The 26,612-nt window shown below is 42.4% G+C and overlaps 1 protein-coding gene across 1 annotated transcript in view; it reads right to left on the bottom strand.

Annotated features, from left to right (window-relative positions):
* NOTCH2 (notch receptor 2) overlaps positions 1–26,612 on the bottom strand; it is a 259,660-nt gene that overhangs the window by 4,545 nt on the left and 228,503 nt on the right. The window contains exons 16-33 of the mRNA XM_084527072.1: positions 25,873–25,992; positions 25,609–25,761; positions 22,700–22,928; positions 20,097–20,298; positions 17,218–17,371; positions 16,065–16,249; positions 15,091–15,223; positions 12,512–12,757; positions 10,312–10,424; positions 9,233–9,762; positions 8,128–8,475; positions 7,711–7,853; positions 6,758–6,968; positions 5,814–5,910; positions 5,285–5,453; positions 1,192–1,493; positions 673–820; positions 75–172 (exon numbers count right to left, since the gene is read on the bottom strand). Of these exons, the coding sequence (XP_084383198.1) occupies positions 75–172; positions 673–820; positions 1,192–1,493; positions 5,285–5,453; positions 5,814–5,910; positions 6,758–6,968; positions 7,711–7,853; positions 8,128–8,475; positions 9,233–9,762; positions 10,312–10,424; positions 12,512–12,757; positions 15,091–15,223; positions 16,065–16,249; positions 17,218–17,371; positions 20,097–20,298; positions 22,700–22,928; positions 25,609–25,761; positions 25,873–25,992 (3,581 nt within the window). The remainder of the gene's footprint in view (positions 1–74; positions 173–672; positions 821–1,191; positions 1,494–5,284; positions 5,454–5,813; positions 5,911–6,757; positions 6,969–7,710; positions 7,854–8,127; positions 8,476–9,232; positions 9,763–10,311; positions 10,425–12,511; positions 12,758–15,090; positions 15,224–16,064; positions 16,250–17,217; positions 17,372–20,096; positions 20,299–22,699; positions 22,929–25,608; positions 25,762–25,872; positions 25,993–26,612) is intronic.

The following is a 26,612-nucleotide window of genomic DNA, read 5'->3' as shown; positions in this document are numbered from 1 at the left end:
TAGTTCACTTCCAACATCTATGAGATGCTTTGAGATAGGAAGTACAGCCGTGCTGAGCACCACCAAAACCTTACCTTGTTATCCTGCATGTCTCTGTTGGCTCCATTTTTCAGCAGCACTAGTGTTGCTTCCACGTTGTTGACAGCAGCAGCCCAGTGAAGAGCAGATTTACCTGCAGGGAAACCCAAGAACTTCGTTAAAAAACAGATGAATTATCCTCTAAAGAGCCAAGATGGACAGAGCACACTGAGGGAAGCAAGCAACTGCAGTACAGTTCACAGCATGTGAACGTATCCTGAAGCGATGTTTACACTTTGGAAATTGTGTGATATTCCCAAGACACAATGGTACTTCCAGCACTGGCTTTCTTTCTGTGTGTTATTTATTTGTTGTTATTTTTAAATAACCTGTCCAGAGAGCCATGTCTCCTGTACACAAAATCCCAGCACATCCAACCCCTCATTTCTCCTGCATCTTTCCCAGGACTTCCTAACCAAGCTGCTCTGAAGCAGCCTGCAGTTTGTTATTGTTGGGAGGACATCTGCCAGAGAGTCTGCTGTCCTATTTAGCTATGGAACTTAGGAGCAGCCCAACCTCTGAGAGAGCAGAAACCCTCCCCTCCTTGCTTGCACCACAATATTTGCCCAGCCTGGTTCATCACATCCACATTACCGTGGTCATCTACGGCGTTCACATCTGCTTGGCAATTAATCAGCTCAGCCACCATTCCTTCCACAGCCAGCCGTGCAGCCAGAATTAATGGGGTTGTTCCATCATTCATACGGGCATCCAAGTCTGTCACTCTATTACGGATCAAGATCTGGACAACACAACAAGACAGATTTATTTATTTTTTCCAATAATGCTACAGAGGAAAATCAAGGATTTCAAAGAAACTCAAGAGCAACTTTATAATGAAAAAGCAGCCTGAGCAATGAAATGCAAGAACCCAGATAACGAGGGAGTGATATAGATGCAGTCAGACCTAATAAATAGATGCAGGACAATTTATGCATGCTGAGCTCTTCAGGCTAAGAATACCTGAGGAAACTGGATCTAAGATGGAGTTTCACCTGGCCATCACACCGTGGAAGGTGTGAGAGCAAGGCAGGGAGTGAACAGAGCACAGCCTGCAAAGGCTCGTATATTACAGTGTGCAAACACTCTAAAAAGGTTCTTCAGTTGCTGTACCTGAAAGACACCCTGGGCATCAGCAGCTACAGCTGCATGCAGGGGAGTCCGTCCCATGTTGTCCCGTGCGTTAGCGTCCGCACCGGCATCCAGCAAACGTTTTGCAGCATCTGCTCTGGAGTAACGGGCTGCCAGGTGCAGCGCCATCTCCCCCGTCCGGTCCGTTTGGGCCTGCAGGTTGGCGCCTTGATAGATCAGGTCTGTTATTATATTTGCTGAGGAGTCTTCTGCGTCCTCGTCATCCTCGCTAATATCGGAACTGCCCACACGCAGAGACGCCAGCATGAGAGGAGTACATCCATCTGTGAAAAGAAGAGAGGTGATCACGTTAACCTAACAGTGACAGCAGAGGAAGGAAGCCCTCTCCCAATGCATTGCCTCACCTTGACCACTGACAGCTAGAGTCCCTCTGGTCACTTCAGCACAAACCTCTTCTCCTAACTTAAAGCCCAGACTTAACCACCTGTTTTCCTTCCAAGCAGGACTCTGATACTTAAATCCAACCACAACAGAACTTAGATAATTCTCAAAGAAGTATCATAAAACAAAACAAGTTTGCTGCTGAAGTGGAAAACGTCCTCAAAGCGTACAGGCTAGCTAAGTTTGTACGGAGAAGCAAGAGCTATAAAATCAAAAACTTCAAGTGGATAACTATTCATGTGGATGTTGTAATAACATATCTAGGGAAAAGAAACTATTTATAGAGGAAAAAATACTGGAGAGCTAACACCCAATTTTTGGTGGCATTTCACAGACATTTTCACCCGATTATTGGTAGCATTTCACCTGAAAAGAAATGCAGACAAAAGCCTTCATATCTATTACGATCTTTTAAGTCTTCATTAAAAGGACACTGAAGTTGGCTAAATGAGGCACTTAAAGCTGAAAAATGCCCTAGTAAGACTGCCTGAATCAACTTCATCTTGCTTGTAAGACACTTTACCACACCCTAGGCACCTAGAAAGTAAGAGGGACTGAGATGGCAGCAGGACTGAAGCACTGTGCTAATTGGAGCTCTGCAAACCACAAAGGTGAGCACAAATTTTGCTTCTCCAGTGTGGCTTGCTAGCAGAAATTCAAGACTATCTTTGAGCAACTGCCTGATTTATTCCATGTACAAGCAGGAGGCAGTTTGGACCCTATAGGCAACAGCTTCCCTGCCTGCGTTACTCTCAATCTACAGTGCACTAAACGAAGAGTGTGATCACAGAGTTAGGATTCTGTGCAGATAAACACTGCGATGACAACCTCATGTAAGTGGCATGCTTACATGGGAATATTCCCAACTTCTCATCGTCAGGCTTTCCTAACTCACTTTTTTTTAGAACAGCTCCAAAACTTTTATAAAGCTCTAGAAACTCTCCTTCTACAGCTGGGAACCACATCAACCACCCGCAGAGATCATGGCTGCAGCAGCAGACCTGCCTCCCTGAGCAGGCTGGCAGCAGGATGCATGCTCCTCCTAGCGGCCCGAAATCAGGGCACACAAACCCTTTCACTAAACTTTCTCAGGATTTGTTGGAAGGCAGAGAAGCGTTGACATACAGACCTGGGTTCTGTTCCAAGACCCAGCTATGGCTACAGACCCCCTCGCCTGTTGTCCAGAGCTACACCTCTCTTTGTGCTTCTCCCTCCCTCCCACTGCTGGCTCTGCTCCCCTGTCCCAAATGAACACTCAGTATTCAAGTCAGGCTGTGGTCTCCTCCGTACTGCCCTGATACAAAGAGCAGAGAAATGGAGCACAGAAAGGAGCCCTCCTTTTTGCTACCACTACAGCCCTGAGAAAAGCACTTGCTCAGTCACTGCGTTTGTCCTGGCCAGATCACACTCGGCTGCTGTATGGGGACACAGTTACAGCGAGCACTAAATCCTTCAAAAAACTAGCTGCCAGCCTCCAGAAAGTCTCCCAGGTATGTGCAGCTCTTTTCAGAGCTTCCTAAGTTGGCCACACACGGGTAGTTTTATGAGGCTAGCAAAAAAGCTCACATCCAGTTTGGCTGTCACAATTAAGTACTTGTTGGAGTATTAAGAAAAAGGCATGGGTGCAATGCCTTTTTTTTTTTTTTTCCTTCCTTCAAGCTTGTTCTGAAATAGCTGGAAAAGAACTCAAAAAGATCCAGCTGGAGGCAGACACACAGCATGGAAAATTCCAGTCTGAACCGCTGAAGTTTTAGCTACTGAAAAAGAGGGCCAAATAATAGGGACAGTTAATCAGTTTTAATTATAGGTGGTGGTACCAGTTATGCCTATAATTGCATTACCCTGGTTACACACTGACAATAACTCCACTGAAAAGAATGTCCTCAGCACTCTGGGGGACACAGAGAAAGAACAGCATGGAGGGACAAAGGTGAAAGCAGTATTTTATAAAAAATAACTCTGTTTGCTGTCTTTCTAGAACACAGCCCAGAGCTAACTTAGAGCAAGGCTTTAAAGCCTAAAATTTCACCAGATATGTACAACTGAAGGACTCTATACACAAATAATATACCAAAAGCTGGGATGCAGAGAACCCACTGGCAAAGTCTATAGGAGATGGGACCTCTTGGACCCCCTTCTTGGGCTTCTGCTTGAGACAGAGGTGGCTGCATCTCAGAATTGCCCGTTTCTTCCCTCTCCCTGCTAAGGGAGAGGAAGGTGGCCAGGGCAGATGGATGCCTACATCTGCTCTGAGGAATCCTACCGCTCCTTACTAACCCATTACTCCAGCACTTATGACTTTTTAAACAGTTTCTTCCACTGAAAGCAACTCAGCTGCTCACTTCTGATGCTGCAGAAGGGAATAGCTTACGGAAGCTTGCTTCAAGTCTCAGTTGCATCTGAATGGCAGGAAAACAGCTCTTAGATCGTGTTATTCCACTGCTATTGCTGGACAAAGCTTTGAGAGGACACAAACATAAGCAGTCAGAAGATGTAATAACATTACCGCCTGCACTTGGAAAGCTTTTACCCCCGCCACACAACTAGCAGCTTCAACAGGGAAAATTAAAAAAAAAAAAGCTTAGACTTGGCAGAAACTGATGGTTTGCATTCTCACACTCCTTACACAGAAATCTCTCTTTCCTTGTGCTTTGCATTTAGGAGTGCTAAGGGGTCAAGGAGAAGAAAAGACAATAGAAGGGAACCAAGAGATGGCTCCAGACATCATTAAATTGCATGGAAACATTTCCACATAATCCAATAAAAAGCAGCAACAGCAAGATCATCAGAACCAACTCTCTGTGTATGAACAAGAACCATTTTTTCAGCTCTTCTGACCAGGATAAAATTCTTAGTTGACTTCCCTCAGAAGACAGGAATCAATTATCATGTGACCCACCCAGTCCCTTTCCAGATTACACAGCCTTAGCGCTCCAGTTATAAAAAGCAACAGAGCTTTCAGAGCTTTTACTGCATCTGAAAATTTGAGTCTGGCAGAAAGAAGAGAATGTGCATGCATGTGTGTTAAGGAAAAGTTCTTTCCACGTTCAGAGTTGTGGTACAGTGATCAATAACTCACTGAACCCAGCAGCTGAGGATATAACTGAATTAAAAAGAACTCATTGAAACGCTTGCTGCATTGCTGCTCTGTCCCAGCACAGATTACTCACACACTGCTAATCAGGGCATACCCTCTGCCAGAAGTCATCTTATTCAGGAAAAGGCTGCCCTTGCTTCCACCCCAGATAACAGTGCAGGTTTAAGACCTGCTAAAATGATCCTCAGCAAACTCTGCCATAAATCTCTGCAGTGATCCAGCTGGAGAAATTGGGAGTTACTTCCAGCACAAGTCTGCATTCCACACTTCTGGCATTCTGACATCTTTTAGTCAGGCATTGTCATAAAGGAGATCACAGACAACTTAGTTCCTAACACTGCTTGTTATGTGAACTCTGTACTGTTCATATGATATCCCATGTGCTGTAGACCATGATCCAACCTCTCCAGCTTTCTTTTCTGGAGTGCACACGAGCTTTTATCAAGTACCATAAAAGTCCTGCTGGTATCCCTGTGTACCCCGTATTGTTTTTAAAGGTTAGCAGTCTCAGCAGCTGGAAATAAGGGAGGCCAGTGCCTGGCTTGCAGAACATATGGGACACTCAGGAGTACTGACCTGGCCCTCTGACGTTGACATCCAGAACATCAACTTCTTGATCTGCTTGAGGTGGTGTAAGGGCTAGCGACGTGCTCCCACAGACATCTGCTGCCTCCAGGTGCTGCTGCGTCCACTGGCGCTGGTCGATCTGCTCATCAGCTTCTGGGAGCAAGGCTTGGTCCTCAGCCTGAGCAGAGGAAATAAGCAGTTGCTCCAAAGTGCTCATCAGGTGGCCAATGTCACTGAAAGTTCTCCTGATCTAGTCAAAGATGTCTCTGCCCTTGGCAGAGCAGTTGGATTTGATGATCTTTATAGGTCCCTTCCAACCCAAGCCATTCCGAGATTCTCATCTTCTCTTTTTTAAGCTAATGAAAGTCTCTACTTATATCAGCTCTTCAGATATCATTAGTTACGTGTTACAAACGCCTGAGCAAATGCAAATCTAGGACAAGGGGCATACTCTGGAAGTTAACACAATTCCTCTCCTCATTAGACAAAGGCAGTATCAGTTGTAAGCGGGCGATATTCCACTCTTGGAACAACTTACCTTTGCTTTCTTTGGCTGAGGTCCACCATCACCCGCCCAGTGTTCAGCTGGTCCAGAATCTGCCAGGTTACCCTCTGGTATCTGGACTGAAAGATTTCTAAGAAACAAGGAGAACACATTACTTTATGGCCTTGATCATACGCTACTGCTGCTACCTATACGAGCCCACAGAGGCAGAAATGGGATGCTTGAAAGTGTGGTAGCTTGCAAACAGAGGGACCAAGAAATTAGAAAGGAACAACTACAGTCTCAGTTGGAACAAGTATCAGACAGCTGCTGCATGATAGCAGGCACAATATGGATTAGAGTTGTCCACCTGAACAACTACAGCACTGAGCTACTGTAATTTCCAACTGGAAATTATCGACCTGGACACTGCAGGACTGGGTCCTGATGCTCCCATGACTGGGAAGCCATCTCAGATGTCACACAGTCACGCTTGGAGATGCTGACTTCCCAGGCAACACACAGAGCATAAATCAGACTGCATACATCTTGCCCCCAGAACCACAGGAGCTACAGTGAGCTGTGTATTTTGAACTGCCAATTTGGTTAATTCAGCGGAAAGTCAAAACTGAATAAATGGAATTCGTCTTTTAAAACTTTCCATTATTTCTGAGCCGTATCTTTAATGGATCGAGGTAGTTCATTGACACCTATCAACCTAAAAATGTCACACCTAACAGAGAAGGAAATTATTCAACTAACAGCACCTAACTGCTGAATTACACAGCGTCAGAAAACCAAACATAGCCAGGAGATTAGATTACAGGACATTAGATTAAAGTTCTTCTGTCTAATACAGATGTATTAAATTCATTTTAGCTTAAAGGCAGTTTTTCCTATGGAGTTAAGCATCTTTAATGAAAGATTTATCAACCATGTTCCTAAAATCCTCTAACATGCTAATTAACACGTGGTTAGTAGCCTAAATGCAAACTTACTTGAGTCCAACTGCATCTTCCCCCACCGGCTCTCTGCGCTTATGATTGCTAGGATCCCTGCGCAGGATGAAGCCCTCTGGGAGCCACAGCGAGCCGTGTTTACGCTTACGCTTCGCCATCATCACGCCCAAGAGAAGGATTAAGAGGATGATCAAAGCTGCCACAGCAAGTAGGTAAAGCAACTGGGTCTTCGGTGGTAACAAGGGCTCACCTAAAAATTCCAGTTAAAGTACAATGAGATTAGCAAAGTTGAGGCAACAATCTCAGATCTATGAACTACTTCTAGCTCAGTTTTTCCCCCACAGAGGATATTGCTTCTATGAAGTGACATCTTTAGAACAAAAGCTTGACGAATTTTAGCCTCTGCTATGATTGTTTTAAGAATATATCATATGTTTGTTCGGCTTCCCTTGATCTTGTTTCTCCAAGTATTTTTACAGTATATGGCTGCTGAACTGAAGATCTTGCTTCTCCCTCGAGAGTCCCTCCTGCTGGCTGATGACAGCCATCCTGAATCGATGTGCTAATCTACACAAAGATATGGAGCATGACTCAGCTAGGAACAGTGTTCTTAGCACTCTAGAAAAAGGTTGCAGCTGAGGGAGTGGGGAGCAGAAATCAAGGCAATTACATTTTGCCAGAGGAAACAAACACCTGCTAGACTGAGAAATGCTCCAGCACCAATTTTTCTTCAATGGCACCTTTCTCACTGAATTCATGGCTTAGAGCATGTGAGTGGTTTCTAGGACAGCCAAGATCACTGCAGCACGTGGAAGATTACTGTTTCTGCAAGCATTAAAATGGCTAGGCTCCACTCTTATATGCTCCGCCTTGCTAAGGAGATGATACCCCTCGGAGCAGAAACCACACTGAACAGTGAGACATACTAAGATGATGATCAATAACAGCAGTGTGCATTTTGCAAGCCCAACTTTTCCTCCGCAATTACTTACTTTGGACAGACACAAAAGGATAAGGCAACATGCCCTTGATTGCCTGAGCAGCTAAGAGAGCCGCAGCAGCTTCTGTGTTCTGAAAGCATTGCTCCGAATCCTCTGCACACTGACGGTTGTCAATCTCCAAGAACACCCTGGTGCTGCAGAAACACAGTAGGAGGGCACAGAAGTTAGCGAGAGAAACTTTGCCAAAACACTAGGTTAAACTGTGGCTTTTTAAGATCATCTTTCCACCCCAACACTGAATTTGGCAACTGCAATGACTTTACATTTTCCTATTACAAAACAAACAAACAAAAAAAAAAACACAGTTGAGTGACAGCCCCAGATAGTCCAAAAATGCCCCAGACACCTAGAAACAGGCATGTAAGAGCAGTGTAACAAGGCTTGGGAAATACAAAGGCTTCCACTCACCCAATGACCTCCTGCTCTAATTCCCTGTGCTTGCGAATGACCACGAGGGATCGCCGACTCCGTGCTGCCGACTTCTCCCCGTAGTATGGGAATACCATGGGGTTTCCCTGGGAGTCCAGCTTGATTCTCAGATTGGTGTGCAGGAGAGTTCCCAAAGTGCGGAGAAAGCTGCGGACATCGCCCAGCAGCTCATCGGGGGGCATCAGGACCACAATGATGAGCGTCCCCTCTGCCAGCTTCTCAGCTTTGTCACCAGCACAGTCGAGACCGTCCCAGCCACACTCCTCACTGTTACAGCCCTGGTCACAGCGGCCATCCGCGTAGTGATCTGCACAATACTTGTCATACCTGGAAAAGATAAAGGGTTACGGGCAGCATATGGGACATATATGCTGTATTGCATAGCTGCAGCCTAAAGGTGAAGGCCTCACACTTATTTCTAATCATCAGTGGTGGGTGTAAATTAACAATTGTGCTCAGGACATAAGGCAAAGAGATGTAACCCCAGGATAAGGGTGGCAGGGTGGAAGACAGGAGCACAGAACACCCTGTGGTTCATTTCTGGTACCAGTGAAGGGAGCTGCTTATTCTGTCTACTGAGAAAAAGCTACAGCACCTCCTGCCACATCAAGGGAAAATCACGTGCTGTAATATTTATCGTAAATAACTGAAGGGAAAGAAGCATCACGACAAACAAGCAGGAAAACACATGCAGAGGTAGCAAGCAGCTGGGACAAAAATGCAGGTGTTGCAGGCATGCAGTGGAGTTCAGGACAGAAGGTGGTACTACTAGGATCTAGTACAAGGTGCAGTGCTCCCTTTTTCACATTTCCACACATCCATCAGGCGGGTGAACACATCACCATTGCTCAGGCTATCAATTTAGTATGTAACATACAAATTCCAGAACTTTCCAAAAAAAAAAAAAGAGACCAGAAGTAATATAACAGCAGAAACTCCTTGATCCGAATTTTTAGCAGAGTATGAACCAGGACCAGAGACAAAGGAAGGAACTAGAGCAGCGGGTATGAATACCCACTGTTGAAAGCACTAGCAGGAGATTTATTAGCAACACAGAGAAACCATCCCCGGGATTATGCCTTACTTGCATGTTTTGCTATTTTGCTGACATTCAAAGTTGTCAAACAGACACTCGGGTGTGTTGCAGAACTCGTCACACTGTCCATTGAAAAGCATCCAGCAGCGCAATGAAGTGGAGCAGTTGGCCCAAGGATCTTCCATTGTCAGGGAGCAGTCGCCTCCATCCCACTGGCACGCATGAGTGTTACAGTCTTCATCACAATAGCCATCTTTTGCTTTTTCTGCACACTGGGAATCCAAACATCCTAGAGGCTCTTGGCTGGGATGTGTGAGCTGCTCACACTGGCTGCCTTGGGCGTGATCAGGACACTGACAATAATAGTAAGGAGGCTGAGAACGAGGGTGGCAGCTTCCACCGTTCTGGCAGGGGGCACTGGCACAGCCCGTTTTTGTCTGGCATTCCTCTCCCACAGACTGCGTGGGGCAGTAGCATCGCGGGCCAGATGATGTCTGGATGCACTGCTCGCCCTTCTTGCATTTCACTTGCCCACAAGTACTGTGGCTGCTGAACTCACATTTTGCCCCGGAGTAACCCTAGGGGGAAAAAAAAAAAGAAAAAAAAACAGGCTCAAAACTTATTCTTCACCATTCTGAAGACAGGAGGCAAGCTGTCCCATGCAAACCCTTTCTCCCCAGTAATTCCCTTAGCCTTATCAGAGTGTGCCATGATTTTCTGGATCTTCATGAACAAACTAGGAACTTGCATTATTACATTTCTGAATGGACTTACTGCAAGATTCTCCTTGTTCACAGCTCTAAGTACAAAGAATGAAGGATAGCAAAAAAAATATAAGTTAAAATTTAATGCTAGCTTTGACAGAAAAGCCAGCTATGCTTCCTCAACAGCAGAGCTGTTTGAGAGTAACAACAGGCAACATCATTCTTCTACAGTACCTGGAACCCCTGGGTTTCCCAGCTAAGCAGATAAATTGAGGATAGATAAATTAAAAGATAAACTACAGAGTGTCCAAGGACACACATGCAAGTATGCATAAGAACTGTAACCAACAACAGACCAGTGAAACTCATGTGTCTGCAGCCAGAGATGAGGCAGGCAATCCAGTTTCAGGATGCGGTGCTTACCGGAGGACACTGGCAGATGAACCCGTCTGGCATATTGCTGGCAACAGCACAGGTCCCTCCGTTCTGACACGGCTTCCGAGGACACACATCTATCACACTCTCGCAGTGACGACCTGAGGTGTAGACACGTGGGGAGAAAAGAGCAGAGAAATGTACGTGTGCACATCATAAACCAGTCACAAAGCAAAACGCTAATTAACAGCCAACACGTCAAATGCTCCAGTGAAACTTTTTCCCCAGAAGTAAAGCACACCTCTTCAGATAACATATGGTAAGTAGCAGCCAAAGACTACTGCTGTAACAAAATCTACACGGGTTATCTGCAGACAGCCCGCCTTGTCTGCCTCCTCAAGAACACGTGACAGCAAAAATACTGAATCTGCTGCTGTCACCCTTAAGTCATCCAGGCACAAGACTCAAGAAAATAAGGGTTCCAAAGATTTCTTCACTTTTGGGGAGATGCTCAATAAATCCAAATGCAAATCACTCTCTGACCATGAGTGAACAACACAGCAACTGGCAAGGACAAACGGAGAAGAGCATCTACAGCACCACCTAACACTGGAAGTAACGTAAGTGCCCAACCTTGGACTAGGCAAGGAGTCCTGAACACCTGACAGATCACCCCACTTATGCACCTGATTTCCTGGAAGAAAATTAGGCCTCAGGACTAGATGCAACCTGAGTGAACAGGATGAGCAAGGACAGCCTCCTTATGCTGGTCAGCTAGGCAGAGGTCTTACTGCACTGACTAGCATTAGCAGCAGCACCCAGAGTCAAGCTCTGGTGCCAGCATTTAAAAAGATGAGGATGACCTAAACATGACTTGGACCCCCCAGGAAAATATGAATAGAAGTCTCCCCACATGTGCAGCCAAGCCTGAAAGCTCGCAGACAGGGCAGGATGGCCCACAGAGTCCTGGCATCCTATCAGTCACAAACCACAGCAAAGCTCCCCCTGCCTCCTCCCAGGCAGAAGGGTCAACGTGGAATGTGCAGAAGACGAACGGCTAGAGGAAGAGGCATGCTCCCCCTCTGTGCCTAACATTTCCAGACAGATTTCATGTCTGAGACACAGCAGCTCTCCCTGCTCCTCCTAAGGAGCTGCAGGTCTGCACTCCCCATGCTGCAAGTTCCAGTAATGCTTCCATGAGAGCCAGAAGCAACACAAGGCATAAATTATAAAAGAAGAGTTTGTATTCAAGCCTGTGTGTTCAGCTAATATCCCACAGCAGTACCCTACCAGCTATCCTGCCTCCAACTCCATCATGTGTCATTCTTTTAGGAACTTCTTGTGTCAGTCTATGTAATGCATTCAAAAACCTACTGCATGAACTCTTTAAATGTGTGTTCTTGTGATTTATTTGCATCTGACAATCACAAGTTTAATGGAAAAATCTCATTGTGTTTAATTTTGTAAGTAAAAAGGAGTAAAAACTACTGGTAAAGCATGCAGAGAAGGTCACTGGTAAGCAGGGAAAGTGAAAGGTTTTGATGGAGGAAAGCTGAATACATAGGAAGTTAAATTGACATGCAGACTGGGAAGCTGAAAGTTAAGACACATCTGGAGACTATTAGCTCAAACTTATGCCCAGTGGGAGGCAGAAAGCAGAACAGCAGTAATACTGACAAAGATGATGTCTAGAGAGAGCCAGACATAAGTCTGTGTTGTATGAATTTTTTGCAAAGTTGTGATTCAAAGTTGGATAAATAACCAAGGAATGTACAGCCTGTCTATGCACAGAGTATTCCATCCTAGCCACACTACCAATATAAGGAAAAAAGGGACTGAGGGTTATAAAAGGAGGCTAAAAGCTAAATATGGATACTGTAACTGTGATTTATATATAAAATTCATACGCTGCTTTGCAAAAGGAAAAGCCACAGAGAAGATGACACATGAACAGTTACGCTTCCACTATCAGAAATGTGAAATTATGAAGGAGAAAAGCATCGCAGAAGACAAAATCCTGGCAGCAAAGTGCCTCAGGAGATTCTTTAGTCTGAGACAACTCTGGAAATCCAATTTCTTTGATTTTTTTCCCCTCTAAAAAGTGTTTTAAAAACTGAAACATGCTATAAGGAAATGATCAGATATTGTAACGGGAAGTGACTAGATAGCATGACTGCCAGAAAGGGAAAGAATGACCATTTTTCAAGATTATCGCTCTGGAACTGGAAGCATGTTTACAAATACTCACCAGTAAAAGCACTACGACAGATGCACGTATAATCATTTATCAGCTGAACACAATCCAGACTTCCACGGGGGTTACAAGGATTAGAGAGGCATTCATTGATATCTCCCTCGCATCGCTCGCCTGCAAAGCCTGGGAGGCAAACACAGCTATAGCCCCCGATCTGGTCGATGCACTGCCCTCCATTGAAGCAGCGGGGTACTCCCAAGTCCGAAACACAGTCATCCACGTTCTCCTCACAGAAACGACCTGTCAAAAGTGGTAAAAGAGGCAGTTTGAGGATAAGGAGTCATGGCCTCGTTTCCTATCAAATTTTTAAGAAACACAGTCCTAGATATAAACAGGTAAAGGTCCCAGCTTAATGCAACCCACACCCAGTGCAGTCAGCAAGCCTCGGATCTGACCTAGGAAGCATGTGGTTTAGATCCAGACTGTTCTCAATGGTATGTCATACTGGTATTTAGCAGCTTTCATGCCTGACTTAATTTAAGAGCATAATTAAAAACACAAAAACAAAACAAAAAAAGATCCACTCAATTTAGCCCTGTGACTGAACACAGCCAGAGCGCCCTGTGCTGTCCCTCGCAGGGCTGTAAGCTTCCCACCATTCATTTCACTTGGCGACAACCCCGAAAACTCAGCAAAGATCATTTGTAGCAGTATCATTAGCCCAGGCAACAAACCAACAGAAAAGCAACCGTGATAAAACACAGATTCCTGGCCGACATGCCGTTTCTGCAGTTTGACTTCTGGGGCCTGACAGTAAATTCTCAGCGCTGCGAGTGATGGCAGCTGCTCCCTCTCCCTGTGGGGTTCCTTTTCAAGAGAAAAGGTCTGGTCCCGGTTCTGCCTCAGCCACACGGTATAACGGATGAAAGGGAGCAGAGATGGTAAGCTGAGCAAAGACTTGTCTGTTAGCACGGTTGATTCATGCTAAGTCAAGCTGTTGTGGTGGCTTCCCAGCTGCCACCAGATGTGGCACTATATGGTATGGAACATCCCTTTGGTAGGCTGCCCTGGCAAGGCCTCCTCACTACCTCTTGCTCACCCCAAATCTACTGACTGGGAGGGAAAGATGGGGCACTGAGAGTCCTGATGCTGTGCCAGCACTGCTCACAACAGACAAAACATCGCTGTGCTATCAGTGCTGTTCCAGCTACAAGCACAGAGCACACTACATGGGCTGCTGTGGGAAAAATTAACTCCAGTAACTCCATCTGCTTGCATATGGAAGATGCTTACGTGGGCATCAGTAAAGTATCCGTTTCAAAGTAGGCCTGGGACAAAAATTAGGTCTTTACATCATAAATAATGATATCAATCTTTTCTAGTTCCTTTCATTTAAAAAAAAAAAAAAGTCACCTCCAGAAAGTAATTCATCTCAACAAATAATGACTGAGGAATTAAAAGAAGCACATTCAGAACCCTGTACAATCTTTCAAAGGTGGAGGGGTCTTTAGTACATCATAAGTTCTGGCAGCACAGAAAACAGCACAAATACATGCTCTGATACAGAGACGTATGAAACAACTCTGGTTTTGCCTTTACACTGAAGGCCCAAATTAAGAACAATAGACAAAGAATTGTTAAACACAATGATTTGCAATAAAATAAACACTTATCCAAACTGGTGAGATGTGCTGACAGCCACGCTAAACTGAATGAACTGGCAATATCCATGTGTAGGAGGCAAACGTTAGATTGTAAGTGTACTTACAACTTAATTCCTGGTTCATATCTATCTAACATGTACCTGGAGATTTTGCCTACATTGAGGTGACACACTTCAGAAATAAAAAGTGAATTCAGAGGAATGTAAAATCTGATTTGAGAAATAAGATGCCAGGAAAAAAGTCAAGTAAGAAAACATTTGTTCATGGGTTCAAAAAAAAAAAAAAATGCGTACTCTCTGCAGTCCTTAATATTTTCAACACTAGAAGGTAGGGCAGCCAAGTGGTCAGATTTAACAGGGAAATTAAGGTTAGTTTTCAAGAAACATGGTATTAAACAAGTTGTGTAATCATACTTACTGAGAACTACCATTATGTAGCTGGTCTTCTTTTAAGAAAAGCTTTTATTAAAAGAGCTCAAAGTTGCTGAAACAGTTTCAACTACCCTACAGGCATTAAACTATTTGGACAGAAGGTTCCAAGAGAGGACAATGCATGCCCAAAATTTAAATGAGGACACTGGAAATCATGGAAGAACTAAGCAAGTTTTCTGTATACTTCATAGCAGCTCAGCTAAAAAGAAACCCTGGATTTACTGAAGCAGATAGGGTTGGGAGAGACCTTAATGGCAATCTAGGCCATCCCCATTGCCAAAGAGGCATCATCTATTCTCAGAGGACACTGTCATGACCTATTCCTTTAAAAGAAAGAAAAAGAAAGCTCTGAAAGACAGATCCCATAGCCTAATTTACATATTTATTTTTAAAGGGAAAATATGTATCTCAAGGGATTCAGTGCACTTTGGGAACATTCTTCAAAGGAAATAATGCATTCCCTTTAGACTCTGTCAGGAAACCGGTCAGAAAGGAAAATTAATTCTTCTAACGTTCACTTAATTGCTGAGTTTCATACCCCGAGTGCCTGGTGGACAGGAGCACTTGAAATGGTTGACGAGGTCTATACACGTTCCTCCATTCTGGCAGGGCTGGAACTGGCACTCATCCACTTCATATTCACAGTTGACACCCTGGTATCCAGGCACACACTACCAGTATAAAAATACGCGTCAGTTATCTTTTCATAACAGATACGTTAGCAGACATCTGAGAAAGGCTAACACAGACAACGTGAATCTTCAAAGGGACAGATTATAACTTCCTTTGGAGCTGTACAATTGCAAGTGATTTCAAGGGCTGCACAGACAGACAGCTTAAACACACAACTTGACCACATGACTACTCGGCTGTACAATGCATGTCTGAATTTGAGTGACTTTTTTTCTGTAAAATACAGCAATCAAATACTGAAACTTCTTAGCACAAGACTGGCTTGGAAATTTTGACTTAGGGTTTACATAAGATCCATCCTTTCCTTCTGGGCATGTGCTTCCAAGGTGTTCTGACATTTTCCAAAGCTCAGGAAGGTTGATATGCCGTAGTCTCATGGTCTACAGTACTCTCTGCATCAGCTTGTGAACTTGAAATGCAGTGGATGGCATTCCCAATTTGAAAGGCAAGGGATACTTTGCCATTCACCAACAGCGTGAATACAACATTCCTTTAGTGGATTACAAATTTATTTTAATATAAACCACATCTCAAGAAAAAAAAAATCAAGATATGAAATCCCACCTCTGAGGAAGCAAGGAGCTCTAATGCTTATCAACTATACCTGCCTTACAAACACACTTCCCGTTCAGTTTTTAGAGAAGTCTTGCAGGAGCACTGCTTCTGCCACAGCTAAATTAATTTGTTTCCAGGTATAGGTTGCTTTTATCTCCCTTAGAATCTATTCTACCACTTGCACACGTTTGATTTCTTTCTACGCCTTTGCAATATGATGCTTTAAGTATTTAGGACACTTCCTGGTAGAGCACTGTGCATTACCTCGCACTGGTATCCACCCAGGTGATCCCGGCAGGTGGCACCATTCTGGCACGGGCTGGCGTCGCACTCACGCAGCTGCTCCTCGCAGTAGCTGCCCGTGTAACCCACCCGGCACTGACAGCGGTGCGTGTTCCCAACATTCAGGCAATGACCAGAGTGCTGGCACAACTGATCCACGGTGACTCCTGAAACGAAGTTAAATAAAGTGAGCAAACACATGAAACACGCCTGCCATCAGCACTGGTAGCTCGGCCAGGAATTAACCCAGTGAATTGAAAGTGTGAAATTGAAAAATCGAAGAGTTGCTCTTTAAATCACAGTGAGCCAGAACCACAACCACCTTGTGAATAAAGTCCCTGCTCTGTCACATTTGGATTAACTACCAGCAGCAATATTAGCATGAATTACATGCATTACTGCATTATTTTACCATTGACAAGTGAAAAACAAGTGAAAACACATCTCTGAAGTATTTCTGTTTCAGTACAAAGGTTCAACGTACCTAGAACATCTGCAAAAATTATCAGAGCTTGACACCAAGGAGTCTGCTTATTTGGATTTCCTTGACTGAAACTGGCATGACACTATGCAAGAGCCTAGGCTCCAAGATACCTTCCAGGAAGAAGTTTAAATCTTTTACATGTGCAATATTTGAAGTAGGAAATTAATATGTGGGGGGACAGTCTTAGCTGTAGCTAAACTGGGCACTTAGTATCCAGTCTTCTCTGTGAAAATACCTTGAAATGTAAGGAGTTATAAGATGCCTTTCACAGACAAAGGCAACATGTCTGAAACCTGGCCTGCCTGGGATTTAGCAGAAGGATAAAACAGCCAATATATTCCAAAAAGGCTGCCCATGTAAAACAGTATTAGTGAAATAGACTTCTGAAAGTTTTTCAATCTCTCTCTTAAAAATATTTTTAATGGTAGAAACCAGTGTCTTATGTCATGGAAAACCAAGAAAGCCTTGACTCCCAGTACAACCTTGCAGAGAGTTTTCTAGCTTTTAAGTGGCTGTGACCAACCCCCTAGAGGTGAAGCTCTCTGGGATTTCCAACGCATGCTGTGTCCACAGGGATATGAGAAAAGGAGGCGTGGATTAATGATTCCCTGGGACATGCTTTTAGTTAAAACACCGAAGATGCTTTTTTACCCCTTTGTGAAGCTGCCACTTGACAGGAGACATTGGGCACATCGCAGTAAGCACCAGTCCAGCCAGAAGGGCAGACGCATCGAGTCTGGGCTCCGGTTTGGAGACATGTGCCCTTGTTCTTACAGGGAGACCTGCTGCACAGATCCACAGGTGTCTGCAGAGTGAAAAAACACAAGATCTATAGCAAGAGCAGTAGCAAACACTATTCAAAGTATAGAGTTCAAGAGGCAAAGGAAGTATGGTAAGCTCTGCAAAACTTGTTCCACATGGTATTGGGAAGAAAGGGACAGTACTTCCCAAGTCTAAGCTAAGTGCTTGTGCGTCTAAGAAAGAGCAAACATACAGGAAAGTAAACCCCAGGTGGCAGCATAATTTCATCACTAAGTTGATCCTCACACCTTGCTATGCAGAGCTGGCTGGCTGCAGAGCTTTAGCTGGCTGGGTTTAAGAAAATTCAGTTTCATCTCAAGCTGGGCTTCCATTTCTACTTTAGTAGGAAATTTCCAGCTATCAACAGTAACAGGTCCTTTTTCTTCTCCCAAACTCCCTCCACTTTTTTTTTTTTTTTTTTTTTTTTTTAGGGTAACAGATGTGTTCCACATTTTGCTCTTTGCTTTTCCTTTCATTAGCTCACCACACTTGCTTTTGGCTCCATTTACCCTAGTATGCTCTCTGAGTTTTGGAGATCCATTTGAAATCCTAGAACTGTTTTAGAAACTGAAAATGGGTCAGAGTATTCTTTCTTGATTCCATATATGAAAGAGTACAGTATCTAAACAGACTGAAATTCTTAGTAAATCATCATACGAAAGCGGAGTGAGGGCTCATAATAACTGTCTGATTTAATATAAACCAGCCACTAACTATCACTTCCTTTTTGAGCACTTAGTCTTCAAAGCAATACAGCTATTTGATTGATTTCAAGCTGACTTGAGGGAAGGATGAGGTTTGTAAAGTGAGTAGTACTGAATTTTGGCTGCAAAACACAATTTCAATTGCAGAAAGTTCTGCTTTTCAGATGCAAACCGTCTCCCCACAAAGACTAAAGGAGAAAAATCTGTGCTTTCACAGGCAACCAAAAAGAAACTTGGAATTCAGTTTTATCACACTCATTTGGGTGTGAAGAAGAAAAACACCGAGCCTCTTGCTTCTGCATTTGTAATGAGTAGCTATTTTACATGCAAATTCCATAACTTATGAATCATTGTCTGATTCTGTTCTGTGTATTTAGCTTTGCTAATTAGGTCAAGCCAATCTTCCCCTAAGACAAGAACTACAGTGTAGCTGTTATCTATAATTCTTTCCAATACAGCTTTCAGTAGTGCTTTTAAGTTTAGAAAGTTCAGATTTCTTGTACAAAGGGAGTAATACAACGTGATCAAACTTCTCTGAATGTAAAGCAAGCAGACTTTCTGAGAATCCACATTTAATTTGGGGACGGGAACATTAATCCTTTTCTCAAGTAATAACAAAGCAAACATAACAGAAGAGGAACTACTAAACTTCACAGGACTTTACAATCACTCTCAATACTAATTCTCCCAATGAGGTTTAAGTGGTGTGCCTGGAATGCATAATTAGAGCAGCAGAGGGGCTGCTTTTTTATATCACTTCATTACTTTGCATTCACTTCCTCCATTAGCAATACTTAGAAGCAGACCTGACAATTTACTGTCTCGCAACGTACTTCTGGAAAAGCACATCCCCCACTGCTACTAAAATGCTTATCTAACACCCACTGTGGTATGAAGACACATTAGCACAAAAGACAGTTTCAAAATCCTTGCAAAATTTTAGTGCTTTCCAGTAGTTTCAGACATTCACCATTCTTTTTTTTTTTTTTTTTTTAAATGGCAGCAGCACTCAGACCTCTTATGAAAGAAGCCAATATGGTGTTTGCTGTTCCAAAGCAAGAAAGTGCCTCAAATCATTCTTGCTATTTTGATAAACACAGGAAAAGAAATCATTCTAATTTGAAAAAGGAAATCAGCACTGTGCTTCCACTGTGATATGCCAAGATTCACAACTTAAATTCAAGTATTTCTATACTTAGAACCAAGCATCATGGCTTAAATTAGATGTATTAATTCTAAAAAGGAAACTGGAACATTGTCAAAATAACATTTTCCCATTTAATCTGTAACTTATCTCTTGCAATGTCTTTGTATTTCTGGCAAACTGTCAAATTTACATAAGTCTAATAGGTATTAGTCATTTTCATTATGGTTTTGCAGCTCCTATGCTTACTGTGGAAAACTAAATTGCCTGAACTTAAGTATATAAGTAAGGCTAGAGCTTTTTATTGAAGTTGTGAATAGGATCACCACTTCAGTTACTGCCCCAAAACTTCTGCTGACTTTATATGCAGAAAGGAAAACCAAAAAATTTTAATCAACCTAGAAGAACTATACGACTCTGTACAAGAGAACAATTAACTTCCATGTCCTGTGAATCAGGCTGATATTCTTCCATTTAAGTGGTATTTTTTCTTTAAACGCAGTATTCTGTCTTAAATCAGGACAGTTTTATGCTTCAAATGAAATACAGCATTTTCAAAACTAACAGCTGTTTTCATTAAAAACACACTTACCTAGAAAGTTCCAGCAACACCTGCTTCAAAACAAACAAACACAAAAAAAACAACCGCAAGTATTTTTCTCCTTCCAGAGTTTTGGCCAGGGGCATTTGCTCTGCTAAAGAGAGGGCTCTGGACTAACTTTTTTCCCTGGACTAACAGGTTAACTACCTCTTACCAAAATTGATAGGATAAAAACACTTGCCATGTTTGCTGCCTCACATCTAACCAGTAACTTCTGCTGTTGAACACTTCAAACAACAGATAGTTGCCTGTACAGGACGGGCAAGGAAAAATCACCCACCTGACAGTTCTTCCCAGTGTAACCCAAGGGACATATACATCGGTATGTGCCTAGGCTGTCCACGCAAGACCCTTTGTTCAAGCACGGATGCGAATCACACTCATTAATTTCCATGAGGCAGAAGGGTCCTGTAAATCCCACCGGACACTGGCAGGTAAAAGAATTGATGCCATCCATGCAGGTACCACCATTGAAACAGGAGCTGCAGGAGCGAGAGCAAAGGTCCGATGTAATAAGCTCATAAACAGAGATAGTATGTAAACATAACTGAAATGAGACAGAAAACCAGATTGCAGGATCATCTGTGCACCAGTAAGCTTCAGCTAAAGAAAAAGATAAGAGTAATTTGGTGAGACTCCAGTTCACTGTCTTTTACCTTGATGAGCATAAAAGTAAACCAGGGTTTCAATGAGTCGTTAGTAACAGAGTTAATTTCTCATAGAAAGAAATCTTCCCAGGTTCAATATCACTATAAACAGTATTGTAATCACATAGTTTGCTCAAGCTGATAAACTGTACGCAAGATTTATTATGAATTCTAATTGCATTACAAATTATGAGAAAACAATTTGCCCTTTTTTTTAAGCTTCAAAGGAGTGAAAGGTATGTTTTCTCAAGGAAAAATTTCACAACATGCAAAACACAAGCGTGCTCTTCATTGAATTTATGTGAAAGCATTGGTACTGCTAAATCCCTTCCTCTTCTTCTCATGAGAACCTTACTGAAGTCCTTGATTTGTAAAACTACTCACATATGCACTGGCAGAATTCGGATCAAAGGAATCGTTCCCACCAACCTTCTGATCATAAGAAATCCTGCCAGAGTACATGTCCTACAGAGAACTTACTGGGAAAATTAGGACCTCATGCAAAATTAACTCCTTACAGTTTATTCCTCTAAAGAAATGCCTGCCAGGAATCTCCTGCTCCTCTGAAAATAACCCTAGATCACACTCAAGATAATCATCTTGATAGAGTGCACAAAATGAATTCCCGTCTGTTATCTGTCTTGTGCACTGTCAAAGGGTACTTTCCGTGAGAGAAGTGACTGATTCATCTCCTTGCAAGTTTTAAATATCTAAGTTCTGACTGTAATTAAGTTAGAGATGTCAACACCAACCTATTTATCAGAGCAGTTCTTCTGCCTTGTGGGCTGAATTCCATTTTACAAGGAGCAAAACCTGCCCTTAACATTCATGACAGAAGCAGGAAACGACAGGAACTGCAAATCATTTGGCATGTTTCACGGCACTCAGGCCCCCACCTCCAAAAAAAACGGCACTCTCATAGTTCTCACACAAGACAAGGAAGAATCATTTGAACCAAATTCAAATTAACCAACCATCATCATGCTCTTAAGTATGGCTCAGTAAATTTTGGTGGAGAAGGTGTGACTGGTTTAGCTTGGCAGACCGTGTAAGAATTGCTAGGTGCTTCATTCATACCTGCAGGACTGGTTTCAATTCTGACTGATAAGGAAAACAACCAGGATGAACCTCAAGGAAGAACCAGGCGTTCTGCTAAAACACCCAACATACTTCACTTGATTAAACAACTGTTGTGCAAATTAAACACACCCTCATCAGTGACACAATCCTATTCTTAAGATGTTAAAATATTTCCTCCCCCACAACTGCAATTTTATAAAAGATAAGAAAGATCTTTGCTTTGCAGTCAGAAAACACCTGAGAATAGCAAGAGCTCTACATTTAGGCACCTTATTTACTGAAACCAGACTGAACAGAAGATATTTTGTTTTTTAAATCATTTCAGGCTGTATTAGAAATTGTTTCCATCTGAGAATCTAAAGTTACTTACATCCATCCTAATGAAGCTTAAAATAAATATGCAGAAAGATGATGGATACGCAGAGTTAACCCTCAATGAGTTTTTAAAGAGTACCAAGTGAACCAACCTTACAAGGACAAGCTGTTGAGCATTTCAGCTCAGTTCCCCACCTTTCTCTTAAAATGACCTGTTTCTAATCTCAACACTGCTAATCCCCAGCTAATTTACGAGCATTAAAAGGTTTCTCTGATGATGAAAACTTCCCAGTACAAAATTTGTGGATTTAGTGCCTTTAATGCTTGGTTGCCTTTCCATAGTTTTTCCTACCTTTTGGCTTCCATTATCAGCACTGAACTGAGTGCTAATTTAACTTTCTTGCCATTCTGAGAATTGGCCATTGCTACCATTTTTGCAGTTTTTCTTTTTCTCAACGCAGTAACTGTTCATAATCAGTCAATTCATTTCCCTCATTATAATAACACTTACCAAAAACACATTATTTGTTTTATTAAGTTAATAAAACATCTGTTACTGTCTTAACATTTGTTAAACACTGTCATATTCCTCTAAGCTTTGGAGCTTAAGCTTCAAACAACGGAACTAAGAATCTAACAAGTCTTGCAAACACAAGACCAACTTTGACAGGCAGCTATCTTTCTGTTGTTATCCTGCACAAGGTAAGCAAGCTTTCCTCACATGTACTGCAAGCATGTCCCAATGACAGCAGGCAGGAAAGCAGATCCTCATCTTTTAAAAGTGCTTTCAACCCACAAGCACACATTTTGTGGCTCTTTAGTATAGCACTGCAGTTCTCACCTCTCAGTGCATTCATCGATGTTGTTCTCACAGTTGGTTCCCTCAAACCCAGGCTGACACTTGCATGTGTAGCTGTTGACGTAGTGAGTACATGTGCCTCCATTCCTGCATGGTTCACTCAGACATTCGTTGGTATCTGTTTGACATTTATCTCCATGAAAACCAGGTAGGCAGATGCATGAGAAAGAGTTTATCCCATCCACACATGAAGCTCCGTTTTGGCATGGATCTAAAACAGAAGCATGACATTAAGCATCAAAGTGGGTAACAGTAAAATCCCAGGCCTATACTTGTAGCCTTAAGGAGAAAAAAAAAAAAAAAAGAAGTAATACACAGCCCAGAGGGTAACAAACTGCAAGTTTTTCTTAGCCACTTTGTGGAAGAGATAATTGCAAAGTATTACCAATAATGAATTCACAAGGAGGTGTGGATCAAGACAAAGCTTCAGGGCCTAAAGGTTTCTCTGCTGAGATTTGTTCAACCAAAACCAGTCTCTCAGTCTAAAATTCAAGCTCTGCTTTTTTGATGAATGCCTACTGATAAGACAATACCAGCAGCTCTGCAACAATTTATTCTTCCTTCCCAAGTCTTCTTCACAAGAAAACTTAACTCATTCTTTGTCCAGACACTCCTCAACAGAGGAGGGAACTTGTATGCTTAATTCTAAGCATGCAAGTAGTCCATTAAAATCAAATGTGTATGTGTAAATTTGTGTATGTATAAGCATTTACACATAATTAAGCACATACTATTCTTCACAGCATCAAAAGTTGACTGAAGAAAAGCTGGTGGAAAAGCCCAAAAATTCATACTCAGCCTTGGATTCTTCCCACCTCTGTATTTCTTGGCACTTTATTACCACCAAACTCTTTATTTGTGCATCACCTATATTTTGGTCCAAGCTGCCTCGTACTACTGTATTCCTTCTACTTCCACAAGTACTAATCTACCTGAAAGACCTCAACCACTCAGTAGTTTCTTCCTGCTTTGCTCCTTCGACTTCAAGATTTAAGAGCTACATTCCCACGACAGATATTGCTCTGAAGCCAGCTTCCTTTTCTACTCTGCCTTCCCTAGTCCAAAAGCCTGCATATGTAAAGACAGTGAGGGAAATAGAGAGGAGGGAGGAAAATATGGAAAAATGTCAGTAGCTTTTTTTAAATCTATGAATATCTTCAAAAGTACTACTAAAATACAAACTGTAGAATGCAAATAAACTCATCCAAAAATTTGCAGTTCAACGTAAGTACAAGATCATTTTGTGCTGGTAAACGAAGAAAACAGATGTGAAAGGTAATTAAAGCTCATTTATTGACTGAGAAATATGCTCACATGATAAAAACTTGTGTTATAAGACAGACACCTGCATCCATTTAAAGGTCATCTGACTACTGCAGAGAAAGAGCACATTCAAAGCAAGACCCCTGGCAGCTATAAAATATTGTGTCTATAACAGCCAACCACTTATGACTGAAGCCAAAAGCTGTGCGTTAATGCTCTGTGCTGCACATTTATTGGCAGAAAATGGAGACTAGAGTATCAACTTTTCAATAAGTTCCTGTTATTGGAGGATTTGTTTGCCTCATAGATTAAAGACATTTGGCTCAAGCCATGGAAGGTTTTTGTTATGCTAAATGAAATCAGCTGTAGCAGCAATTGGAAATTCTTCTTCAACCTCATGGGTGTGCTACATAACAGACAACACTGGATGAATCTCACAGCTCAGAGAGACTTTCCAGCTGTTAAAGAAAGAATGATGAACACTTCAAATGTTTTCATCTTCAGACACCCACGTAAAACCTAACAGGACAAGCCACAGTTTTGCTGGCTTCAGGAAACAAAGTTTTGGATCAATGCACCAACGTGACTTTTTTGTACTGTACCTGTTTGCTCAGAAAGTGGTAAGCAAAATCTCAGGCTGAGCCAGATGTCTTGGAATTACTTGGATTCTTCTCTACAGCAGTCACAAATTACTTTTTTTTTCAATGCAAAACACGACTATCTAAACTCATACCTGAAGTCTGAAACACTTCGGTTTGGTTTTAAGCTATTCCAATAAAAACTAGTGTTCTTTTTTCTTTTCAATAGGCAGCCAATTAAAAAAGTAATAGTATATTGTGATAGACTCCGAAGTATGATAAAGCACTTTTCAAATAGCAATGGATGAGCTTTTAAACATAAAACACTTTCCAGGAGACTGGTTTTATCTGATGATACAGAATATGCCCAGCAAGAAAAATAATTCAGTATGTATTTGGTTTCCCTCGTAAAGATCAGTGTCGAGGGCATGAAATGAGCATTTACTTTCTTGTAATTTAAACTATTTCAAGACTCACTACTGTATGGGTGAGCCTCCTGCCACTGATACCTGTTCTGGAATACAGTGCCTTCCCGCTGCTCAATTTGCTTTCAAACACGGATCAACTGGAACAGCAACAGAACCCACTCTTCCCAGAATACTTATGTCAGACAGAGACATTTCAGGAAGGACTGCTATGCCTCAGATTCCCACCACACCTCAGTCAAGCTTAACTTTGAAATACAGGTAAGCCCTGCAATATTACTTTAAGTTTGCGTATTAAAATTTCAGGCAAATGCAATTCTTCATTAAACTGTGTTTGTCATTAACGTATGGAAATCATAAAGTTCATTTCAAGTTAAGAATCTGAGAATAACTCCAATCATCACTTAGAATACAATAGTCCATTTCCAGCATCTAAATGTAATGGATTTTGCCTGCCTTAAGCATGCAAGTATTACAAGGCTGAGGTTTTAAGGTGTTTTCCCCCCACCCCTGGTAAGAGATTATAGAGGACCTTTGAGCATCTGTCAGATAGTATTCATCAACAGTAAAGCAAAATTATTTCTAGGTAAAAGGAGAAAACACAGAATAATCCACTGATACTCACTTGACAGGCAGTCATCGATGTTACTGTCACAGTCTCCTCCAGTGAAGCCTGGACGACATTCACACAGGTAACTGCCTTGAATATTATGGCACAAAGCATGATTTTTGCAGGGCTTCGAGAGACATTCATCAATATCCACTGTACATCTCTCCCCTGAAACACGGAGAGCCCAGAAGTAAGACCTCTCATTGTGTCAGTGATCGAAAGGCTCAACGCCAACACTGCTCAGTGGTCAAAGTACATTATGTTCCACATCCACATTACCTTCCCAGCCAGGGGCACACTGGCAGGTGTAGCCTTCAGAATCAGGAGATTCTTGGCAAATTCCTGAGTTCTCACATGGATCGGGGGAACATGGAGCAACCACAACCTGGCAGTTGACACCTGGAGTGCAGAAAGAGGAAAAAAAAGAGAACATACTGCTAAGGGCTCGGTGCTTCTCAGAAGAATGAAAAAGGATTGCAACTTGCATGATTATCCTACACAGCAGTGGACAGCATTTCCACTTTTGAAAAATCTAAGCAGAAGATTGAAGCATTCCTCGTGGGCTCAGTGGGTACAAGCAGACAGCAAACACAGTAATTCCTACTAACCAAAGTTATTTTGAGAGGAGTGACAGGAAGACAAACTCACTGCACTGAGCTGTAGAGGAGGACAAGGAAGCAAAGGGTGTAAAATTCCTGCCCATGGAAGATAGAGAAAGGTACAAAGATGCAGTAACTACTGCTTATACGAAGTTTTAGTCTTCTTTAATATCTTTTCCCATTGTTACTCTGATCACATTTTTTTATTTGCTCTTCTAGTTTTCACATTACCCTTATGACCCAGTTCTAACACTTTCTTCTTCCTTCTTTGAGTAGTTTTTGTAAAGCCATTCCTAAAAACTGAAGACTTAGCCATTTATTCACTGGGCAAAAAATTCATCAGCATTCTTAGACAGTGCCACTACCAGGCATAACCTTTTCATTGAAAGATTAGCTTATCACATTCCGATGAGCTGTGCA

The sequence above is a fragment of the Aythya ferina genome (genome assembly GCF_964211825.1).
Source record: "Aythya ferina genome assembly, chromosome: 8".
Lineage (NCBI taxonomy): Eukaryota > Metazoa > Chordata > Aves > Anseriformes > Anatidae > Aythya > Aythya ferina.
This window is presented reverse-complemented; position numbering and strand designations above follow the sequence as displayed.